Consider the following 25,480-nt stretch of genomic DNA (forward strand, 5'->3'; position numbering starts at 1 on the left):
TTTTCTTCCCTCTGGGTGCCATTGGAAGTGGGAATATGGCAGCTCAGCATGGGTCTCAGCTTTGGCTGTGCTCTTTACTGTTTATAAGACCACACATGGCTATCTCTCTTGGCTTTTGCTTTACTACCAATCAAAAGTAACTTACCATCATTCTGTGTAGAAATAATGATTCTATGCCCAGATACAAGTGATCACATATCTGTTGCTTGGTGACATTATTGCTGGTGATGATGGCCAGGTTTAGGGGTGACACTGATGTTATTTTTATAGGGTCTTTAATGGTTATGGTGGTCATGCTTTCCTTGGGTTGCGTTTTTTCTGTTTTGCAGTCTAAAGCTAACTATTGTCTGTTTCTCAGTCACCAATACTTAGGTAATTCTCCCATTTCAGTACAAGGGAGCTTTCCATATAACTGTAACCAAATACATTCGTGGCAACACAGCTTTTGCATAAATGGAAATTGCCTGGCATTGTTCTGAGTGACAGCATTAAATCTTTTCAACAATCCTAGATTCCCTCCATTCTTTGCTGTTGAGAGTAGGACTTTTTACATCTTACTTTACTGAGATGTGGTCTTTGTATGCCTTTATGGGTGTCTTGATGGTAATTCGCTGTAAGTGTACAAAATGCAATAATCAAACCAGGATAAGAAGTGTGTCTGTCTGGTTAACCATTGATCATTTTATGCTAGGTCTTTACAGTCATCTTTCTTAGTCATTGTGAATTCCTCACAGATTGTCTTGACAGGTGCTTGTCTCACTAAGCACAGAAAGCCAGACCGAACATCTCCCTTCTCACTGCATTTTGGGGCTCCTCGCTGGGCTTCTTCCCTTCTCTCATCATCTATCTCAGTCTCTAATAACTACCATTCCACTCCTTTTCTACAAGGTCGACATTTTGTCTTAATTTCCACAAATGAAAGAGAAGTCCTATTTCTCATCCTTTAGCTGGTAACCTCACTTCACACAGAGAACCCCAGTTCTCCCTCTGTTGCTGAAGATGGCAGAGTTTCTTCTTTGATGATTAGATAATACACCATTGGGCATTCTTACCACGTTCTTTTCATCCATTCATCCACTGGCGGGTATCTAAGTTAAATAACCCAAATTGGGTGGTAGACAGACATTTTGACTCAGAAGCAACATTTGACTCAGATGCCTCAATTTCATAGCTCCTGCTGAGGCATTGGGATTAAAGTCCTCACTCTGGACCCAGGATCCAAGTTCTCATCTCCCACAGCTCATGGGCAATGAATAATCACTACCACTTTGTTGACAATGCCATAGAGCCATCTTTTCTAGAGATAAGTAAAACGTCCTGCAAAATGTTCCAGAATCATTTGTAGGAATGCCAAACTCCCCGAGACACTTCGATGTCCACCTTTCCTAGCTAAAGAGAACTATTTCCCGCCTAAATCTCTCTCTGGACTTATTTCATTTCAGCAAACAACTGAGAAATGTGGGATTCATCTGCTGTTTCACTCAAGTGTAAAATTGTTAATGGGTAGGTATCTAACAATTTGTGCTCAGAAGGTCATCTTCAAAGCATGGCAGTGCTTGCAATTAGCAAAGATTGGATGAATATTTCTGTCAGCACAGATGTGTCAATAAACAGAGCACTGTGTGAATGATCCTTGGCATAAGGCCTTCCTGACTCGGAGTTAAAAACTACGATTCACTTACCCTTTGCAGTTTTAGCATGGTGCATACTCCCCCATGTGTCATACCAGCCAGTCCAGTACTCCATGATCATAATGGGTTTATCAGTCTAGAAACAAGGCAAGTCAAAAACTAAGTGTAACAAAGGAAAATAAACAGAATAAGGTGACACCATAAGTGAGAACACCAACAACGTTTTCCACCTTTATCCCAATTCAGAGATTTTCCTGTTTTTATACAAACTCTCTCATACTCATATAATTTTTATTTCTAACAGCACCTACTTGTACTTTTTGCAACAAACTACTATGTAAAGATTTTAAATGTTCATGTGTTTATGAATTTTATCTTTTTTATGACAATAAAATAATTATTAATACATCAAAATGGCTAGTAATTATTGAACTTCTACTATTCTGAGGCACTGAGTAAAGCATTTTATTTAAGTAGTTCTATGTAATCACCCCACAGTGATAAACTAGCACTACTATTGGACAAACAAAACAGAGGTTACTTCCAACTTAGGCTACTGTCCAGCTTAGCTCATCTTGGAAGTGCTAGAGCTTGGATTTGAACTGGCAAGCATAGCTCTTGTAATCACATTCCTAACCAATGCACTGTGTTATGGGTGTGATCACAATAGCCTCATCAGCACAAATAATACAGAAATATAAGTCATGTATTTCCCAACTCTCCAGAACCTATTTTTACTTAAAATGTGGGCATACCTTTTACAAACTTATTTTATGGATGTCTAAACTCTTGATCAAAATACTTTCAAGTTAATAACTACATTCATTCCATTTCCACCGGCATTCTCAAATCAGTTGAACAACAAAGGCTCTTGTTCAAACAGTAATGTTTTAACAGCAAGCCCTGCTCTTGGGAAAAATGTATTAAAATTTTGTCTGCACATTAATACTCTCTTTCTCTCTCTCTGTCTCTCATACACACACACACACACATACACACACACACACGCAGTACTAACTAAAAGTTGCTATGTGTGTAATATAAGACACACTAGAGCTCAGAAAAATAGGAGGTACATTACACTATTGTAAATGGATAAATTTCTCAACAAAATACAATATACAAAATGCAATTTTCCAATAAAAAAAAACTAAATGTGGATGTACCTAAAGGGACCCTTAAAATACATAGACAACCATTAATAGAACAATGAATACACAAACAAATCAATCATAACTTGAAAACAAAAGCAAAGTACATACTATTCTTAAATGCACATAGAATTTACCAAGAATGACAGTATTCTGTACATGAAATGAATTTCAGTGAATAAATAAGAATAGAAATAATACAAATTATTTTCATTACCAGCAACAGTACTAAGACAGAAATCAAAAAATAATGATGCAGTACTGAGATGACCCAGCAGGTAAGGACTCTTGTAATCAAGACTGATAAACTGGGGTCATTCCTCAGAGGTCACATGGTGGAAGGAATAACCAGTTCCCTCACCTGTATAGTATGGCATGAACACACACACACACACACACACACTAAATGTAAAAAAGAAAATTAAGAATGACTGGGAAGTCCCCAAAGATTTGGTACTTTAACAACATATTTTAAACATGGAATAAAGAAAAGTCTCAAAAGAAGTTTTAAATTTTTTTAATTCAATGGGAATATAATATACCAAATCAGTGTGATGTAAATATAGGAAAACGGATGTTAATAAAAATTTATATGAAGAGAAAATTGTAATGTAAATTTTAACCAGAAACAAAAAGTAGGTAAATCAAGGCAAATTCAATCCAAAGAGGCAGGGAACAAAAACTACTCTCCAGAAAACCTCAGGGCAGATACTAATCTAATAAAAAAAAAGAGAGAGAGAGAAAAGATGTAAAGATGTCAACAAGACAATTAATTGGCTGGGGATGCTCTATTTGCTTCCCTCCATGAAAACTAAAATTAAAATAAACAAAAGAGACCATGACCATATCTTACTGGAATGCTGGACAAGAGGTGCAGGTAGCATCTGACAGAGACATTGTGGAATGTGACTGCCTACAGCACTGTCGCAGGTGTCTTTGGCTTGAGCAATAGCAGTGCTTAGCAGGTGGCTTTGACTCTGGTGATAATTGCAAAGTATACTCCCGTTGAATCAGCAGCACTCATATGTATGTGACTATCAAATCCCAGCTCTGTGCATAAATTTCTACATTCCTTTTTGTCCTGTTTTCCTTATAAAGTGGGCACAACAACAGTACCTACCACTCTGCCCTGGGAGAGTTGGAAAATAGTGAACACCTAGTACAGTGCCTGGCACATGAGTGCTTAGCCAATGTTAACTACTCACAGAGTTTGAATATGAAATCTCCCCCCTACCCCCACCCCCGTGCTCATATGTTAAATGCTTTGTCTCCATCAGGTAGCATTGTTTTGGGAGTTTCTGGGAACTTTTTGAGGTGGGCACTCTTAGCGGAAAGAGGGTTGAGCACTTTGGAGTATTTTTCCTGTGGCCTCACCCTATCTCACCTTCAGAATCCTCTCTGTTTTGATGCTCTACCCAAGCACATAAGGCCAAGCAAGCCAGGACTGAACCCTCTGAAACCATAAGAAAACAAAAAGCAACAACAACAACAAAAAAAATCTTTCTTCCTCAAGTTGCTTATGAACTAATATTCAGAAGCTGTATGAGGAAAAAAGGAAGCGATCCAAATGGGATTTTGTTCCAATGCCTGGCTGAGATTCCCTTCTGATCTCTTTGGGTATATGATGTGAACAGAGGAGGAGGAGCCAGGAACTAACCACCTCCTTCTCTGGGTCCTTCTCACAGTCTTTCAATAACCCATCCTTTTATTTATGAGTGACCTCTAAGTCAGATTCAACTTTAAATTTCAACAAAAAGAGTAGAGGCTTCATTCAGCAGCTGATGGAAACAGATGCAGGGACCCACAGCCAAACAATAGGCAGGGCTCAGGGAGTCTTGTGGAAGAGTGGGAGGAAGGATTCAGGGAGTCTGAGGGGTCAAGGATACCACAAGAAGACCCACAGAATCAACTCATCTGGACCAGCGAGGGCTCACAAAGACTGAACCACCAACCAAACAGCTTTCATGGGCTAGACATAGACCCCAAGCACTTATGGAGCATATGTGCAGCATGGCCATCACGTTGTTAGGAGACCAACAGGAGTAAGGGCTGTCTCTGACTTTGTTGCCTGCCTTTGGATCCCTTTCCCCTAGCTGGGCTGCCTTGGTCTGGCCTCAGTGGGAGAGGATGCACTTAGTCCTGCTGTGACTTGAGGTGTCAGAGTCAGTTGGTAGCACTCAGGGGCCTCTTCTTCCCTGAGAAGGACAGGGGAAAATGAGGGGAGAGCATGACAGGGCTTTTGACGTGGGGTGGGGGTGGACACGAGAGAGACACAGACCCAATGACAGGACATGGAACAGGACACAAGTCGACACACACTCTAGCTTAAACCTTAGGCTGTTTGGTAGCTACTTACCTGTTTCGTTTTGTCAGAAAAGACTTTATTTGTTGGTTTTGTTTTTAAAGTACTCTATTCATTTGGCTATCTGGCTTTCCTCATTAGCTGATGAGTTCCAGCCTGGGGTTCTTATGTCCATGTTTGAGGCTTAACCCATTTTTTGACCTTGCTTGGGTCACTCTGTGTATGAGCTGGCACGAGATCAGTCATTTCCAGTGCATGAAGTTTGGGTAGTGGTTCTAGGTGTTGGCAGACACACTACCAGTATGAGCTATAAACCAGAGGGTGGCAAGTCTCAGGAAATGTATTTCTCTGAAGAAATATGTTTGGTTTAGCTGTTTGTCTTTTTCTTTTTATAACTTGTTTCCTAGGATGTGTGGTGCAGTTTCAGTACTAGCTGGGAACCACACCTTCACTAACTGGGCAAATTCCTGTTACGGGTCTGTGAGCAAGAAAGAGCAGCATATTATCCAAATATGGAATTAGTCAACTTCTGCGTTAGACTCTGGTGGCTGATGGCTTCCTAAAGGTTCTTTAAATTGTCATGTCATTTCTTAGAATCATTTTGTCAAATGGGATAAAGCTACTTGTGTATAAGCTTTCGTACTCTTGTTTCATAACTCTAAGAAAGAAGCTGAACTAAGGCGTCTGGCAGGAGTAAAAGGCTTTATCTCTCTCCTTAGGAGAAAGGGGAAAATGATGACACTGACTTCATGTGTGTCTTTAATTTATTTTGGTTTAGGTGTTTTGTCTCTTTAAATCCATCTCCACTTAGTGTTGAACCCACAGCACACCTTAACGTTTGAATTACCATGGGAATCATCCTTACCATTTGAAATGTTTTCCCCTTGAAAACCTAACAAAGTACTCAGTCTGGATAAGACTCATTCTATTTTGAGGCAAGACAATACCTTTACCATAGTACCCAATCAACAGTTGGAATGAGAAGGACAAGGCAGCAAGATATTTCTACACTTAGAGTCCAGTCTCATCTCCAGATATGTTAAACTAATCATACAAATAATTTACAAAAAAAAATAGCCAATTTGCCTGTCTTTATTTTGTTTACACCCTACTTGGGCAGACATTCAAACTCTTTTAAATATTCTACAAACTGCAAAAGAAAAGAAAAAAGAAAACATTAGTAACAGACAACCAAGGTTAGGGAGAAGCATAGTAACCCCACCAAGAAAATCCTGTAGATACTTGATACTAGAGGCTACAACATCAGCAGACTCTAACTGTAATCTAACAGTGGGATAATGCTAACAGATCAAGCAATACATTCTGAAAGGGGTAAGCCAATGACTAGCTAATAGAAGTTTCAAGGAAATACAAGAAATGCAATAAATAAAAACAAGAACCCTACAGAACTTTAAAAAATACATTATCAGGTGTGTGGAAAGCACATTAATGCTGACCAAGGGAATATGAGAGTGGTTGGCATTACCTTTATAGGATAAAGTACCTCTGATAGTCACAGAAGACACAAAGAAGTCGGATGTGGCTATAGGACTGAATTTATCTCACTTTGTAGGTATTGATTTCAAAATATACAATGCAATAACCAAATAATATAGAATGTGAGAAAAGGAAAGAAATTGATGAGGCCCATGTGGAAATGAGAATGTCTGGATCAATGTGCATATTACAAGGAACAAGGACACTAGAAGCATAAAGACCAAAAATTAAATAAAGTGCTAGAAACAAGAGAAAGAGAAGACAGAACAGTAAATCAGAAGATGAGTGAAGAGCCCAGGTGTTCCCTAATATTTTGGAGCCAATTCAAATTTTCCACAGGAACCCTCAGTGCAAACAACAGTGGGAAGTCAAATTATGAAGTTTCACTTGAACACAGACTCTAATTATACTGTTCTCAACACAAAATAGTTCAGAATGATAAAAAATCAGAAGTAACATGAGAAGTAACTGACTTTTTCCAACCTGCAGCTGTCAACTGGGAAGCTGGACGAAACCATATTAAAATAGCATCTCCTCTACATGCTAGAATGCCTAGCTCTATTAATGGACACAACTAATTGTGTAAATTAAACTCTCCAATGACTTTTTCTCTAAAACGATAGCAAATTTACCCACAGGTCCCAATTAGGAAAAGCCATCTGCTTGCAAATGCTACTTGCTCTCACTGAAAAGACAGCCAGGGAACTTTTGTTCCTATGAGACCTATAAGGCAGTAAAGCTATTTGACTAGATGGGACCCCTAGTTAGGTATGAAGTGCACAACTAGCTAAATCTGATTTTTAAATGATAATTACAGGGTCTTGGAAGGAGGGGGGTCCCTCAAATAAGAGGTTTTGGAAAGAATTCAGACCATATTGCAAATTTTTTAACTATGAACTAATCTAGCATGCCTATTGGCCTCTAACACTCCAATTCTGACAATTTAAAAACCCACACAAATGAATATGACTTTTTTTTAAAGATTTGAAAACTACAAAAACATTGCATAATACACTCATTCATTCTACCATGCCAAATTTTCAATGAATGTTATTCTGGGAAACAATGGATGTTTTTTAATTTGGGTCCTTCAGGATTGTTTGGGGGTTTATTTCTTTTTGGTTTCTATGTGTGTTTGGTGAGCTGGTTTTAGCTTTATTTAGTTATTTAGTTTGGGTTTTGTTTGTTTGTTTGGGGCATTTTTATTTTTCACTTAGTTTTTTTTTTTTAAGTTTTGTTTTCACAACATACTCAAAGGCAAAGCCAGAAGATTGCTCTATGCTTTTGAATACAATGATCTAACACCAAAGACTCCTTCTAATACTCCTGGGCTATAGTATCTCAGAGTTTCACATTTTCTCCTTGTTTGCCCACACAATACCCACACAAGAGCAAGCCAATTGATAGTCCAACACAGAGGGCAGAGGGGCCAGGAGCCCCCAGCTGAAAGGCTGACAGTGTCGATGACAGCTGGGGGAAAGACAGTCCTGTTTCTTTAAGGGTGTGGCCTATGGAAGGTTAGCCAACCACCAGTGATTGCCACCGCACTGCCTACCACTGAGTATATAGGCCACACAAATTGGACTCCATAGTTTATTTTTAAAAACACACACACAGAGAAAACAACAAACAAACAAAAGAGGACATAAAGTTATAAGGGAGGAGTTGGGAGGAGCAGTGGGGGAGGTGAAGGTCATCAAAATACATTGTACCTATGTATGAAATTTTTAAATAATTAAAAAAAATTCCCCTGTTATCTTTAGCAATATTTTTGCTGAAGACTTGGGAATTTTCAGAGACTGTCTACTTTGGGACTTCTTTCTCATCAGGTATTAATACTATTGAAAGAAAAAAGAAGATACTGGTTGACAACCAATGAATGGGAAAATATCAGGTTTCAAGATGGTGGGAGAGCCTTCTAGAAGTGATGAAACAACCTCAACAATTAAATCTTGCTCTAGGAAACTCTTTCCAGGTTTAGAGTACCAAGCTTCAATGGAGGTGGTTAAAACCAATCCTTTGTTTCTGAAGTCACTTAAATAGTGAGTAAAGATTTCCAAATAAACTAAGGATTATATTCATCATGGGCATCCTGATTCTCAGTGTGGCCTAGTCTATCAAACTATTTGTGCAGACTATATTTGGGGAAAATGAAAAAGATGAAGCATCTGCTTAATCAGGCACTGGTGGGGCTGGAGAGACGGCTCAGCAGATAAAAGCACTGGCTGTTGCAGAGAACTGGAGTTTGTTTCTTAGCACCTACATGGCAGCTCACAACCACCACTAACTCCAGTTCCCAGGATCCCTCCCCCTTCTGTTCCCTGGAGGGACTACACGTAGGTAGAACACTACAAAAGCAAAATAGTCAAACACAAAATAAAGATAAATAGAACTTTAATTAAAGAAAAAGACACTGACTAACCTTTTCAAAATACCCACTAAGCATTAGTTATGGCTCAGCTATGGATGAGTATGGTACCACAAAGCAGGCCTAAGCTGCTTTAAAATTACATGTAAAAAAATAAAATAAAATAAAAAACTTTAGAGTGTTGGAAACTAGCAAAAGAAACTTATTGTTTTCAAACTCCATTTAATCATAGGTAGAAACTAAGTTCAAGGTCCCAGGCCCTACGGGAGCTGGGGACTTCCCAACAGCTGAACAGCTTCTGTTGTAAGGAAGCAGTTATCTGAGTCCAGACATCTCAGGGACAACTTGTAAGGAGACAATTGTCTGAGTCCAGCCACTTCAAGGACAACTTCTCCATATTGCTGGCAGGGTCAAACTAAGTTCATGATCCCAGGCCCAGGAACCTACCCCCATCCTGACTGATGGAAACTCCCTTGTTCAACCCCTTATGTAAAAATATGATTGGACAACAATACAGCCATATCACCCTCTTTTGCTTTATGGTTTCATTTTTAAAATATGCTGTACAGTGTCCCTTCAGGGTCACAGTTCAGCTCCTAAGTCTGTTCTGTGGCACTGATTAGTCAGTAGCAGCTTGATTATAATAAATTTTTGTCACCTGCGTTGACCTAGTGTTTGAGTTATGTTGCTTTAATTGGACCCCACAATGTTAGTCTTTATGATAGTCTTTCCACCTCTTAAATTACAAAATGAAGCTGGGATTAAGCAGGATGGATTGCAATTAAGCCAGATACTGATGTCTTTTCATTAGTCTGCACTCTGGGCTTTCACATCCAAAGACTAACCCATTCCACCTCTTTCAACCACTAGGCAAGATGCTGATAAAAACCTGGAAAGCCCAAAGTGCTGACAAACAGCTGGCTAAAAGTTGAACAGGGGACCAGTGAGACAGCTCAGTGGGTAAAAGAACTTGCCATGCAAGCCTGGTGACCTTGGGTTGATCTCCAGAACCCACATAAAGGTGAAAGAAAAGAACCCATTCCACAAAGTTGTCTTCTGACCTCTACACATGCACTGTGATACATGAGTACCTGCCTAACACACACACACTAAACGTTTTCTAAAAAGGAAAAGTTGAAAGAACTCTATGTTACACTACTAATTACTAACCCTCACTGACATTCTCAAAAATAAAGTTCTATATTCATCACTACAGAATAAGTATACCCCACCAAAAGAAGACACTTCTAACCTCACCTCAGAGCCTTCCTGGACCTGCATGCTGAGGGAGGATCTTACATGTTTATTCCAAAAGTAGGATATCTGACCTAAGTTATCTCCCCCATCCTCAGCTAATATGAATGGTCCTACAAAAAGGAAGAAAGAAAGAAAGAAAGAAAGAAAGAAAGAAAGAAAGAAAGAAAGAAAGAAAGAAAGAAAGAAAGAAAGAAAGGCTTGTCTTAAATACACATATTTCCTTCCCATTTCTTGAATATACCCATATTCCACCAATATCTCTCCTGAGGTTTTAGTTCAGCAACAAACACAGAATCCTAACATTCTAGTAAAAGTACCAACAGATGAGGATGAGATACACATGAGCACCAGCAATGGCCCATTTCCTTACTGTATCCTCTGGGAGGAAGGACATAATTTATTGCCTCTGATCACATTTGCTTCTCATCTGGCATAAGCCTTTCATGCTTTCTAGAAGGAGAAGTAAGTTCCTTCTCACCAATTGGCTTTGAACTTCACTAAGGTTCAGGGTGAAATGGTGATATCCTTGTCATAACTCCTGTGTTCTCCAACATTGGTTGCATCAATAGCAAGGTCTTGAGGAAAGAAAAACAAACTGCATTGCTTGCAATCTTACCTGCATTCGATGAAGCTTAATAAAATAATCCTCCACAAATGCTTGTGTGTTTATAGTAGCCAATGCTGTAGAGAAAGAAAGTTTCCTCTGAAACATTGTGACAAGGATCATAAGAACATTGATCTGAGACAGATGAGTAGAAGTGATAGATACTGTTTGTAACCCACTTGTGAAGCACACTGTCATAGCTATTGCCAAATCATACATGCAGCAACATTATCTTTTTAAATTTAACCGCACTTTGTACAAATAGGTGGATCACTGAATGAAAGTTTCTGATCCTAGGCTCAACACTTTCCAGGGTATGGTAATAAGAAGAGAGTTACCCACAAAAAGAAAAAGAAGATAGCAGTCCACAATAGCTACCAAGCTACACTTAAGATCACCTCATGATGTTCCCTGGACCCAATCACTATGATCATGGCATTCTCCTATATTGTTATCAGTTTGTGATTCTACTGATTTTTTTAATGATCTGCTAGATGTCTGCATGGAGTAGACTAAGATGTATGATGCCTGGACTGGAACTTTGACTGCAGTGTGTTTCATTTACATCCATCTAATAGCTCCCTATGTGACTGTACATACTGATGGGGATCCCCAAGGCCCTAAGCCATATCCTGCACCAGCCTAGATTCCTACCTATTTAAAATATTGAAGGATATACTCAGAAAGAAGAGCTCTATCGGTGTTCTGTTCAAAGAGGGAAAAAAATGACACATGATATTTGAACTCTAAACTTTGATGCTGTACCTCATTTTGTATCATATCAAATCTCTGGGATCCATCTCAAATGACATGGGAAATAGGATCAGAAATACATCTGGGTCTCTTTGATACTTTGTCACAATTTACATTGGCTGGCTAAGAGTCTTGGATGTCCCATAAAATGACTGTAAACCAGTACCTCCTTGGACAGAGCCAAAGTGAATGTCATTGCCATTATCTGAGGTCAAGAGGAGCTCTACAATCCCTCTCTTCAGCAGAGCCTGTTGAGAGAATGAACATTATGAACCCACTTCTCTTGCTCCCATGGTAAAGAACAGATATTGTAAAATTAGATCATAAAGACAGTTTGGTTCAGATAGAGTGGGAACTACAAAACAAGTGTATGGAGTGTTTCCCCAGTGTGTGTATGATAACAAAGATTTGTGTTCAGCTTGAGGCTAGTGACAGAAGGTACATACTTTAGAAAGTAAAGAGGTCTTTAGGTCTTTGGACATAGGTTCTGAAAGGAGACTATGGTAGTCCAGTTTTTTTCTCTTTCCTTGCACTACCAGATCAAGAGGTAAGTGGGTTGATTCTGCTTGGGACTTCTGTGATGATATGCATTGTCTTTCAACACAAGCCCCACTAGAGTGAGCCAATCATGGACTGGAATTACAAAGCTGTGAGCCAATGTAAGTCTATTTCGCTCATAGGTTAATGATTTCAGCTTTCATTTACTTTTTAGTTGGCATATATCAATCATACATAACAATAGGCTTCATCCTGACTTTTCTTTTTTGTTTTGTTTTGTTTTTTGTGTTTTTTTTCATCCTGACTTTTCATACATGCATATGACTACTTTGATTGTATGTAAGGAACATGTTGCAGCAGTGTGAAGTTGACTAACGCAGAATGTAGAATGATCGTCTACAATTTGGGCAATGAGGAATTGTTGCTTTAGGCTCAGCTTGGTGTGGTTCCATAAGTTGTAGTAAAGCTGTGGAGGCCTGTGGACCCTGACATCCATGGTAAATGAAAGCTGAGTTTCTCAATGACCATACCACAGAAAAAAAAAGATGGAAGGTATTTGGTTCTGTTGTAAGAGTTAAAAGCAAGCTCTGTTTTGAACTGAGTTTCAAACTAAGATACTATATTAAAAAAAATAAAAGAAAGAAAAAGAAAAATCTAGAAGTCAGCAGGACCTTATTCTTAGTCTGAGGATTGTTAACCACAGGATGTCTGGAACATAGCCTTAAGGTGAGCTCTGTCAGCAGCTAAGTCTTAACAATAATCTAAAAAGGAGGGTGATCTCAGAGCCATTTGATTTGTTTCCTAAAATATTCCCCCTTTCCTTATTGTATAATTGTTATCATATAATATTAACCAGATTCATTCTGCTCTGTAATCTCATTTAACTGCTGCTTGCTCAGGAAAAGCAAAACAAAACCAAAAAACTTGATAATACCTCATGTAGCAGAAAATCCCCAGGGTTGAAACAGTTGTGGTTTGGGCCTTTAAAAACTTCAGCCTTGTCTTCTCCTTTTGCAGCAGCAATCAGGTTGTCAAAGGAGCCTGTTGCCATGTCATTTCTATAAATAAACTTGTTTTTTTTATCTTTTAAATTTTTTTGTCTAGTGGTCTCAATACTACAAGGGAAGGGCCAACCCTGTTAGGTCCTAAGAGTACCAATCAACTTCACAAAGCTTGAATTCTAATTTTCTGTTGATTCTATCAACAGAAACAAACAAAAAAAAAATTCTACTTTTTCTGTAGGAAAGGAGAACTATATTCTGAAAACTCTGCTTATACCACCTGGAAATCAGACAGGTGGCTCAAAAAGCATGGGATCTTCCCTGTGTACCTACTACGTTCACATAGCCACATATAGTCCTGGGAATGAAGTTAAGGGGTAAGTGTTATTGCTGCTATTGTTGTTTAAGATGGTGCTTCCTATAGCCTAAGCTGCCCTTGAACTTGCTGTGTGGCTGAGAATGCTCTTGAGCTCCTGATCCTACTGCCTCTGGCTTGCAAGTGCTACAGGTTACAGGTGTACATGACCACACCCAACTCAGTAACTTTCTACAAAAAAGGAAGATCAAGAAAAAACAATTTTAGCTGAACAACAATGACTGAGTTCAGGCCATCCATTCCCAGTTTCTGTGTTGACAGAGTCAAGGAAGCAGCACCATGACCAAGGGAGTCAGGCAAAAACCTGGAAGCTGTACCATGTTTTGTTCCCTAAGGGCAGAGTCCAGTTGGGACTGGAGCTCCTGAATTCCTTAAATGAGGGAAGTAAAGAACAAGGAGGGGCCTAAGCTACAAGAAAGGACTCTAGCAAGGCCTAATCACTGTCCCAAAAGGACAGAATATAAACCTTATAAACCAAAAAACTGTAAGCCATAATAGGCTTTGGATGGAAGTACAAAATTTCCATGATTTAAGAAGATCCTTACAATCTCTCTACTAACCAGAAAAATGTTGCAATGGGGACATCTTCTCCTTGCAAAAACAAAACAACAAAAACAGTTTCTTAACCTCTTTTGTATCAATGAGACTCTTTGAAAATATTTTCATAAGAATGTCTTAAATGCAAGGAATAAAAAAATAATATTTATCAAGATCTTTCCTGTAGCAAAGATGTGGTTGGTTAAAAATGTTCTAACACAAAGTTAACAAAATCTAGAACTAATCTAAAATCTGCTAGGTATTTGTACAAGCAGACAAGTAACTGATGTTGCATCATCTGTAGAATGTAAGATGATAACACAGTGTACAACTTAATGTGATTGGGGGGCCACCCATGGAGGACTGCCCCCTTCTCTGAGGAGAAGAGGGGAGAAAAAGGTGGAGAGGGTTATAGGGAGGACTGAAAGGAGAGGGAGGACTGCAACCAGTATGTAAAGTGAATGAATGAATAAATACATTTTTAAAAATCTAAAAAAAAAAAATCCTTAGAGCAATGATATCTGACATCACATTTTGTATAATAATAACAAAGTAATTCATATTTATCTTGATTAAAATGATTATGTGGGAAATTTATTGAAAAAGTAAATATGATTTTCACATGTTAATGATGGAGATGATCAGTAAGATGCTGTTTCCTCTAAATTAAAATATTACCTCCTAGCTGGGTAGTGGTGGAGCACACTTTTAATCCCAGCATGCAGAAGGCAGAGGCAGGTGGATCTCTGTGAGTTCAAGAGCAGCCAGGTCTATAGAGAGAGTCCCAGGACAGCCAGAGCTACACAGCGAAATCCTGCTTTGGGGACTGGGGAGGTGCAGGGGGAGGGACCTCCTGGGTGAGGAAGATAAGCTCATAAAACTCAGAAAGTAACTAGAAAATCTAAAGCCTAGGAAGTAAACAAAACATCGAAGGATCAGAAAGCTCCTGAAACAGAAAATTCACAAGGCTCCTCTCCAGGGTTACAGAAGCAGCGGTGCCTGCTGTGGAGGGGGACTACAATACTCTGAATTACATACAAGCCATGTTCCAAAGACAGTGTTGTATGACTTCTCAATGATGCAGCTATCTTTGAACCACCCAAAGGAACCCCTGGAAGTAATCCCAGTAAACTCACTGATTCATTAAGCTAGCCTTGGGTGTAATCATTTCTTCATTCTAGCATCAGCAATCTAATGGGTTTGTTCACATCTCTCCAAGAAAAGTCACATAACACCCGTGAGGCTGGCAATCAGGTACGCATTTTAGAAGGAAAAAAAAATATGGATGCAGAGCAACTATTCCTACCTTCTTAAGGTAATTCATGTAGTTTTTATCCTTATAAAATGAACCATATTCATTCTCTATTTGGACAGCAATCACAGGGCCACCATGGCTGTACTGAGAAGCAAACAGATGACAGTTAAAAAACAACCTAGCTATGGGAGCAAACGTCGGGAGTCAGGGCTGCTAATAAAGATACTAGAACTGATATGATGCTTTCTCTCATATCTGTTGGAGACTGGAACCTTCACTCATCCCTAGGCACATACGTGCCTGAACATGCCCTACCTTCCACAACGTTTTGTGGATATAGGAGCACCAGCTTATCTTCTGTTTCTCATATTCATTAGCTGTGAGTGCTCACATCTAAAAACTCACTTCCACCTCTACTTTACCTCCTTTCCACCTAACCCATCCTGCAGGCTTCCGTTCCACTCCCCCAAACCCCATGAGCAGATATTTCATACAGCTCCCTCTCTTTTATGTACCTTCCTCTTTTCCTTCTAAAGGAAGATTTCTATTTTCCTCCCACCATGGAATCATCACAGAGCCTGTGCTCTGTAAGAACTAACTGAATGTTATCAATATCCAGGAAGAAAACAGCTGGCTTCATAGGTCATCAGCTTCCTCAACCGCAAAGATGGCATTTTCAAACACCTTGTTGGAAAATCCCTGAGAATTTGTTATCTTACTTGTTTCAGGCTACATCAAGAGGTTTATTATTTAACTCACAATCATACACATTCATAGTTTTGGAAAAGACACATATTTTTACTTATCAAACCAAAGACTATCACAAAAATTGAACAAATTCAGTCATACAAACTGTGCTACATTATATAAGGTACACATTCTTGTCATGCTTCAGTCTGTGCTACAGGCTGAATATCTGAAAATGAAAAGCATTATTTGCCCCTAGCATCAGGTATCTTGTGAAGAATGGCAGTTCATAGTGTCTGTGTTCTTTCCAGCAGGAGACATCAAACCAGAAACAACAGTCACATAGACACAAACTGATGCATGAAATGAGCCAAGTCATGTTTTATAGCATAAAACAAAAAAAATCCCAACATTCATGAATAGGTCAGGAATAATGGATGTGGTGTATTCTACTGTGCAAGCCCATGCAGTGATCAAGAAGACTGACAGTTTTCAGATACAGTTTCTTAAGTAGCAAGAAAACACCTACAGGAAGCTCTACACTTTATATTTAAAAGAACATGTATATGCATACTTTTGTAGGTTGAAATTTGGGGGGGGAGGGGTCTACATAAAAGTGTGGTTAAGAAAAATGGTTGTCAGCCAGGCTCGGTGGTTCATGCCTGTAATCCCAGCCCTCTGGGAGGCAGAGGCAGGCGGCTCTCTGTGAGTTCGAGGCCAGCCTGGTCTACAAAGTGAGTCCAGGACAGCCAAGACTGCATAGAGAAACCCTATCTCAAAAAACAAAAAAACGAAAGAAAAGAAAAACAGTTGTCTCCGAAAGAGTCAATTAAATTACTAGGGACAACATGGGAAGAATTTTATTTTCCCATAGTTTTAAAAAATATTTTTGTTTGCATTTTCTCCAGAATTAACCAGTTGAAACAACAGGGTCCATTCAGAGTAGTCACTGTCAGTGAGCTGATCAGCAAGCTTAGTAGATGTAAGGTACATATGACCAACTGGGACAACATTTTGTGTTATCCCTGTCTCATTTAATGTCTTTTTAGAAGCTCTGGGGCAAAGCCATGAGGACCAATCAAATATTCTATACTTAACTTGAGGGTGTAGATTGTAAGAAAATCAGTTTAGTATCCTGAAGAGACTGGGAATGCCCCACTCAGTGGTGAGCCACAAGTATTTTTTGTGCATGTTGTTAGATCACGTATCTTCTAACGGTCCCTATCTTCAGAAATCAGGCCAAGCTCCCCTGTACTCTCTGAGACAGAAAAACAATAAAATGTGTTATGGAGTCTGAATTTACAATTTTACTTTATCTAGTGTTTTCCTATCTTGTGACTCTTGACATCAAGCTAATATGGCGCTCACCCGACCCCTCCAAACACAAAACACTAAAACCTGTATGAGTTATGACATCCCTTTGTCCTTTAGAATTGGAGACTTTCCCCTCCGAGATGCTATCAGGATGCCTGTGGTATAATGTTATTACTCTTCCAACTTCAGTTTGTGGTTTTCTAACCCTACTAAAAAAGTTCACCTGAAGGCTACCTCATCTCCGCTTTCATTTTCTACATCCTTCCACACCCACACACTCTTTATGATGAATTGAGAAGGGATTTTTTTTCACCTGGAGAGGAAGTATTCTGGGAATCAGATGATCAAAATACCTATCAACAGCCTCAAGAAAGCTCTTGTTGGTTGTTCTCAGTTTTGACTCAGGATAGCGCAGAAGCCAGCTAGAAACAAGAGGCAAAATATTAGTATAGGAAGCAGGAAGCAGGAGAGAGGACAGGTCTGGCTAGCTGAGCACAGCAGATATCTCTGCTCTGAGCCACCTAGAGCTTTGATGTCTTTCTGTCTACCAAACGTTGATACTCAAAGTGTTCAGGAGACCTGCATCATATGGGCTCTTCAGAATAACCTCCAGGACTCTAGAGATGTTTGAGACAAACCAGGAAACAGGCCATCCCTGTCTCAAGGTACTTCACATCTGCTCAGCTCTGATGAGTCAAGCTGAAAGATTGACCCTGGAAATGTTCCCAAGTCTTAGGGTTTTTTTTTTCTGTACTTCCCAAAACTCCATTTTCCTCCAGTTCTTTAGAACACAGCCCTTAGCCCTTAGCCCTTAGCCCTTAGCATAGTCTCTACTCCTCAGGCACAGAGTCACATTTTCCTCGAATATCTAAGACTTCAGGCAGAAGGACGATGTTCCTGAAGGCATCAGGGAGGAACTGGCTTCCCCATTACTCTCACAGCTTAAGCTTGGGATTTTTCTGTGCATCATCTGGTTATAGCGGGGCCTGACCTTAAAGAAAAGCTTTGTTTTGCTTTCTGACCTGAGGAGCAACAGGGCATACCTGAAATCAGGACCTAGAAGGACTAGTGCTCTGTCACTGACAAGAGTGACAGAAGAGACCCTGTGCCTCTGTTTACTGGGATGAGAGTAGGTGTCATGATGAAAGAACAAGCCAGAAAAACAAGAAGGCACAGAAGGGGCTGAGGTTTCAGCGGGCGGTCACGTGCCGTCAGCCAGAGACACGCCTGAATAGAATGTTAGAATAGAATGAATGCCTGAATAGACATGTTCTAGAATGTTCTCTAGAACAAGGCCATAACTTGTCATCACATTCCTCGAGAGCTTGAGTCCCTTTCTTCCAGCTCATGAAATGAATGCAAACGTCCATTGCAACTTTGCTGTGGAGCAACAGGATGACCAGCCTTTGATTGCCAACCTACCTTTGCACTGGTCTTAATGGCCACATATTCAATGAGCAAAGACCCACACCTCAAATCTGTTTCTGAAAACAAGGATGACAGCAGCACCCAAACCTCCCCCACCATTCTAGGCAAGAGTCCACCACCAGAACTGGAAGTAGAGTTCAATCGAGGATACCAATGACCACGACAATCATGCTCACTGGCTTGAAAAGTTACTTACTATAAAGCCAAACATCTTACTAAGTCACCACACTGGACACTGGGGCAGCTCACCTGGGCAATCCACCCAGGTCAATCTCAGCACAGATGTACGGCCCTGGTCGAAGAATCACCCACAGACCAACACTCGCAGCCAGTGAAACATAGGTCCTAGAAAGGAAAACAGCCAGCCCTTCAGGAGTAGTCCAAAGGGAGGCTGGGTATAGATGGAGCCCATGGACACAACAGGGTATAGAAATGTCCTACAACTTCCTTCCTTCAACCGAGGATGAGGTGGAGGTGGCCTCTCAGCAGAACACGGCAGGAGGCCAGAGACCCTGTGAGCTGGGTCTGCACCAGCTCCCAACATCATAGCCATCCCCAGAGCCCTACTGGAAGGGTAACACTGGGTCCAGGGGCTCTGTCCCCATCATCAACCTTGCTAACATGAGGAAGCCCCAGTCGCAACTCAAGTGTATTGACTTCTCTGTCAGTATCTGGCGTCTTAGATAGACCTCTAGCTTCAGTGAAATGGGGATGAAGGGTGGGGGAAGGTCAGAAGTCGCAGGATGACAGACAGACCATGGCTAGGGAATATTCAAAGTCTGGGTGCAGACCATGTAAACAGTACCTCTGACCCAGGCCCTCTTTGTTCTCAGAGCAACTTTGTTCTCAGAGTTCTCTGAGACAACTGAGAGCTTCTCTTCAATATCAAGTACTCCCCTCCCACCCCAGCTGTATCACGGTTAGCCCACAGAAGCAGAAAGACCACATACTCCAGGTCCAGGATGTCAGAGAAGTCAAATTTCCCCTTCTCTTGCTCATGGAGGTTCCATGGGATGTAGCTGGAAGAGGGGAACAAGAAGTACAATAAGCATCACCCCTCCCCCCATTCCTATGATGACCAAACCAAGCCCTAGTGTGTCTCTATGCTGGAGTGATCTGAAGTTTCTAGTGAAAATTAACCTCTGCTACACAGATATAACCATGTTTTCCCTATTATTCAACTATGTTTCAAGATGCCAATTATCCTCAGTTTCCATAGGTTTATAAACATTCTCTTGCAACCCTACTCTTTTAAATAATTATCAAAAATATAAAGAAAATGAAGAAATGCGATAAAAATATATACAATTCTTGACAAGTATTACAAAGAATTAATTACAGTTAATTAAATTAAAATTCATTAAAATTAATAGTCAAATAGTTCCTACAAGCCAGTAGGCTAAAGGACAGTTCAGCCTTTCAACCTCTTCAAGGAGAGAGCCAGCCAGGGCCAACACCCATAGGACTAAGAGCACCCTACATCCAAAGACGTATGTAAGATTTGTTTTTTTACCATATGACTTTGTGTGTGTGGATGACAGTTTGGAGGTAGTGCTCCTTACATCATTTCCCACAAACTCTGATTTTTAAACACCGTTTTTGTACAGTGAGAGATTTTGGGTCATAAAAGTGTTGCATGACAATGGGACTGACTAAATTTAAGATAGAGGAATTAAAAAGTGGTCTGCTGAAAATAGCACCCATAGCAACATTTATACTTATAAAGTGTGAGAACACAATGAAAATGATGAATGCTACTTACATGTGACTTTAAGGAGAACATATGGAAAAATAACAATAAAAATATGCAGATGAGGTAAAATTATTCCTTCAACTAATAGCAGGAAAATCTATTCTGAATTTGCAGATAGATAATGAGTGTGGCCTGAAATAAAAATGGAAAGGAAAGCTCCATCCAGAAAATATACTATCATGACTTTCTGTCCTCTTAATAACGTAGCATTGAGTAAAACAGAGAAGAGAGGAATGAATGAGCATCATAGCCAGAGGTAGAGGAATGAAATGCTCAAGAAACAAGGATAATAAACAACAAAGAAATAATAAAAATATAGATTTCAACAGACAACTAAACTTCAGGATCTGCGCCAAGGGGATGGCACAAGTGCTGGTCCTACAAGTGTGGGGACCTAAGTGAAAACCTCTAGAACTCATGAGTATAAAAGCCATATGTTTAGCTCAAGTATCTTTAATCACAATGGTCCTAAGTGGGGAGGGGAAGGTGGCATGAAAATTTCCAGAAACACTTATGCTGGCACACACAGTGTAAAGACAAGAAAAGCTCTGTCTCAAATAAGGTGGAAGATGAGGACTGACACCTAAGGTTGTCTCTGATATCCATGCATGCACCATGGCATGTGTTCATCTGCATACACATACACAAAAGAGGACAGTATACACAAAGATGCACACACAACAGGATCTAATAAACATGCGAAGACTCTAATGACAAACGAACTTATATGGGGGCTTATTGAGACTAGGTTTCAATACCCTATGTAGCCCAAGATGGTGCCAATTCATAAGTCTCATGCCTTGGCCCCGCAGTGTTCTGGAATTATAGGAACATCTACCATACCACGCCTGGCTACATCCTGGTTTGAAAGTGCAAATAAAAATGATACAGATGATGATAAGCAAAAGAAAACATATCTCCAAGTGCCTAATGGGTTAAGAAGAACAATACAAAAAATTTATAAAATATTTGAAAGTAAATATCTTTGAAAGCAGCATATTCAAATCAGAATACAAGAAGGTGTAAGGAGAGGAGATACTAAATCAAAGAAAAAAGACAGGAATTTCTGCATCACTCAGAGTTGTGAACCAGAAAAGTGAATAGACAAAAATGATCAACAAGGCTGCAAACTACTTGTCTGAAAGGACTAAAAAGAACAAAATGAGATTTAAAAGGGGAAAAATGGCCCAATTACACAATACAATGTATAACTTCTGGTAAGTAGGGGACAGAAAAACATTTTTTTAAAATTTGTTTGAGTAAATCTGAAAAAGAAAGGAAAATAAAAGACATAGACAAATAGGATACATTCAGGAGAAAGAGAAGACATGATTTCATAATTACTGAGTGCTTTGAATCATCACCTCATAGGCATAGATTACATCAAAGGATCTCACAGGTAAATCTTTGTAAGCCTGCACTGTAAGAGTGAGTCTGTATAAATCATTTCCTATGAGTAGAAAAATATTCACTCTACGACCGTATTTATAAGATTGAAATGAAGACTGGACAAGGGCACACATAAAATTTAAATCAATTTCATTTATAACCACAAATGAACATATTTCAATTTGTTAAACAGAAATGAGGCCTATTTTGATTTGTTTGGGGGTTTTGTTTTGTTTTATTTTTCCTTTTATAGAAAATAGATTCTTCTCACATAACATATCTTGATTATGGTTTTTCTTTCCCTCTACTCCCTGGTTCCCATTCGGATCCACTCACTTTCTGTCTTTTATTAGAAAAGAACAGGCTTTTAAGAGATAATAAAATATGACAATACAAAACATAGGAAGATAATTTTTAAAAAAAATTGGACAAGTGTTGAACAAGACAAACAAACGGAGGGAAAGAGCCCAAAAAATATAGCACAAGAATTCTTTAACCCTGTGAAATAAATATTTTTATTTAATATACAAAAAAAAAGCTAGCACAAGAATCAAAACCCACTTGTTTGCACATCCAGGAATCCCATAAAAACACTAAACTGGAAGCCATAAAATGAATATAATGAAGTTAACTTTTAAATACTCCTTTTTATATCCGTAAGTTAGTGATGTACTCCACTTATATCAGAGAAATTTCAAATAGCAGCAGCTGGTCAAAGTGCAAAGAATAAGGAATGCCTGCCATGGTGCTCAACTCTAAATGGTTTGCCTGTATCACCCCTCTAAGGCTCAGAAAAAATCACCAAAGAGAAAGTGATAAAAATAGAAGAGTCAAAGGATGGAAGATTTGTTGCAAAAGACTTTTTTCTGGATATAGCATCGCCATTGAACGCATGACCTCTCTGGAGCTGTGCTTATCTGCAGAAGACCTTCACAAGACTGGACCTGTCAACATCTCATCATGGAAGAAGGAAAGGTTTGTGCACACCACAGGGACCATACACAGCTAATGGTGGCTAGGGACAAGAATGTCACCTCTTTTAGTGGTATAAACACTGGTAAGCTGCCCATGCCCCAAGAAATAACCCCCGATTCTCGGGCAAGAAATGTTAACTAAACTGATTCTGTCACACGCACAAAGACATGAAAATAGGAAAGGTAGTTGTTGGAGAGAAGGGTTTCAGTGGGAGGTTAGGGTTTAAGAATGTAATGGAGCGTGAAAATGACAAAAATTCACTATATACATGTATGAGACTCTCAGGGAATAAAAAAACAAGCAATAACATATAGCTCTTCTGGAAGTTTCAGCTTAATACCTTTCTGTTTCCATCATTAAAAATAAAAAGAATATTAAAATATGTATCTGTAAATAAAATGTGTGTTTACTTGTATATATCTATAAGTATGGCTTCAGTGTGTCACTAAGGCTACTGGCTCATAAGTGACCCAATGACACTTGCTGATAAAGCACCCATACACTATCAACTTCATCCAAGACTTTGAAGAGCAAACTAAGTATGATATTTGAGTAACAACTGGGTACTAATGAAAAAGGGCCTGCTGGAATTGGCTACTCCAGAGCTAAGTCTTCATACCATGCTTTCAAAAACAGGACCCCAACTGGTATAGCTACAGACATCACGAAGGCTGAAGAGGGCTACTCACGTAGTGACAGTGTTGAATCCACAGGCTTGAAGCTTCAGCAAGCGGTCCTTCCAATACTCCCTGGGCACCCGGAAGTAGTGCATGGAGCCTCCAACTATCATGAACTTGTGACCCTCCAGGGTGAAATATGGTTTGCCCCGAGCATTAATTACAGTGCTAAGTCCTATAGTTCTGTTTTTCAACTTGAAAGGGGACAGGCGAGACCAGCTGAACCTGGGTTGGAGAGGAAAGAGAGAAGGGGAGCACAGAGACTGCTGCAAACCTCTGAGGCAATGACGCTTCCATTAGAAGGACACACTGAACTGCTTATGACCCTTATTTTCTCCAAGAAAAGGGACAAGGCTCCCACTCCTTGCACCAACCTGGCAGGAGACTTAAAGTTGTCATATCTAGGAGCAAGACCTGTTAAGACAACTGGCAGGAAGAACACAAGCACGATTCTCTTCCAGGAAAGACTCTTGCTGCAAGGAAAAGAGACAATGACAAGCGGAACACAGTGGCTCCTTGAACTGCAAGGACTAGGTCTCTGCTCCAGAACTTTCTGGAGGGAGGCCTGTGGCAAGAGACACCCATCACAAGCATTCTTCCAGGAAACCCAGGATAAGGGAGGCTGTGGCTCTACCCAGTTCTACCCAAGTCCCCCAACTCCGGAGCTTCAATAAATTCTCCCCCATAGGGCACACCACAACGGGACAAAGCTGTGCACTGAGAGGGAGGGGAGGTCCGGTGGAAGGGGGGTTGCTGCCAGAGTGTCGGGGAAGTTCAAGAAAGGTGGGACAATCCATATAAGGGGTCCAGGGAGGACAACTAAAACACCTTCTCACCATCCACGACTGCCCTGTCATGCCCAGAGTCAATGTGCAGGCCCTTAGTAGGGCAGCACCACATACATACAGAGGGCTCTGCAGAGGGAAGAGCTGGGCCAGAGACACTTGAAAAGGTGGCCCTCAGTACTGGCACCACAAATCCTTGTGTGTGACTCACTGTGGGAGGTCTAGAGGCCTCCAGGTGAGCACTTTCAGAGCAGTGGGGATGGTGGAGTTCAGGAGGGGTGTGTGCCTCAAAGAGCTGGCAGGGCTGGGGTCCTGGACTCTGGCTACTTCAAAGGAAGTAGAAAGGGTCACCTGAGGTATGCCATCCCTGGAAGCCAGGAAGTGAAGGTCCTTGTAGCTCCTGCTCTCTCGGGTGCCTCTGACAAATGATCTTCAGTCAGGATTATGGCTGGCAGGCCCGACTCAGTGCTGGTATCTGGATGAAAATAGGTCAAGAGTTGGAGACTAGGAGGTCCCACAACCTTGACACTACAGTGTGTTCCCAGGCCAGGGTCTGGGACCAAGGTTTTCAGGAAAGTGTCCACGAGCAGCTATTGGCTCTGGGCCCTATAGGGACGAGCCCTCAGGGTGTCTCAGCCTCCCTTTGTACCCAAATGCCTCTCTGCGCTGGGAATAAAATGGGAGGATCATCAAAGTTATCTCAGCCTTGGCTTCCTTAAACTGGGTACACAGCCAGCTGGCTCCCAACACAAAGATCAGAGAGAGAGAGGAGTGAGAAAAGAAGACTGTCAGGAAATTCATGATCTAATAAACACTTTCAGCAAAGCGACAGTTTGCAAAATCTGCAGCCTCTTTAACAAACCAAATAATCAGATTTTTTAAAAATGTGGTACAAAACTAAACAGAATTCTCAATAAAGGAGTATCTAGTGGCAGAGAAACATTTTTAAAAAATGCTCAACATCGTTATTCATCAGGGAAATGCAAAACAAAACAACCTTGAGATTCCATCTTACACCCATCAGAATGGCTAAGATCAAAAAACTAAAGTGACAGCACATGCTGGTGAGGATGTGGAGAAAGGCGAACACTCCTCCATTGCTAGTGGGAGTTCAAGCTTGTACAATGACTTTGGAAATCAATCTGGCGCTTTCTCCGAAAATTAGGATTAGTGCTATCTCAAGACCTAGCTATACCTATTCCTGGGCATATAACCTAAAGATGCTCCACCATACAACAAAGA

General features: G+C 40.2%; 1 protein-coding gene across 1 annotated transcript in view; it reads right to left on the reverse strand.

Moving 5' to 3' along the window:
• LOC110563846 (beta-galactosidase-1-like protein 3) overlaps positions 1–24,603 on the reverse strand; it is a 40,069-nt gene extending 15,466 nt beyond the window's left edge. The window contains exons 1-10 of the mRNA XM_021661056.1: positions 24,590–24,603; positions 23,828–23,926; positions 23,466–23,678; positions 19,610–19,678; positions 18,909–19,004; positions 17,545–17,653; positions 15,282–15,374; positions 11,730–11,811; positions 10,823–10,887; positions 1,683–1,767 (exon numbers count right to left, since the gene is read on the reverse strand). Coding sequence (XP_021516731.1) covers positions 1,683–1,767; positions 10,823–10,887; positions 11,730–11,811; positions 15,282–15,374; positions 17,545–17,653; positions 18,909–19,004; positions 19,610–19,678; positions 23,466–23,678; positions 23,828–23,926; positions 24,590–24,603 — 925 coding nt within the window. The remainder of the gene's footprint in view (positions 1–1,682; positions 1,768–10,822; positions 10,888–11,729; positions 11,812–15,281; positions 15,375–17,544; positions 17,654–18,908; positions 19,005–19,609; positions 19,679–23,465; positions 23,679–23,827; positions 23,927–24,589) is intronic.
• Between the last annotated feature and the right edge of the window lie 877 nt (positions 24,604–25,480).

Source organism: Meriones unguiculatus, chromosome 1 (assembly GCF_030254825.1).
Source record: "Meriones unguiculatus strain TT.TT164.6M chromosome 1, Bangor_MerUng_6.1, whole genome shotgun sequence".
Lineage (NCBI taxonomy): Eukaryota > Metazoa > Chordata > Mammalia > Rodentia > Muridae > Meriones > Meriones unguiculatus.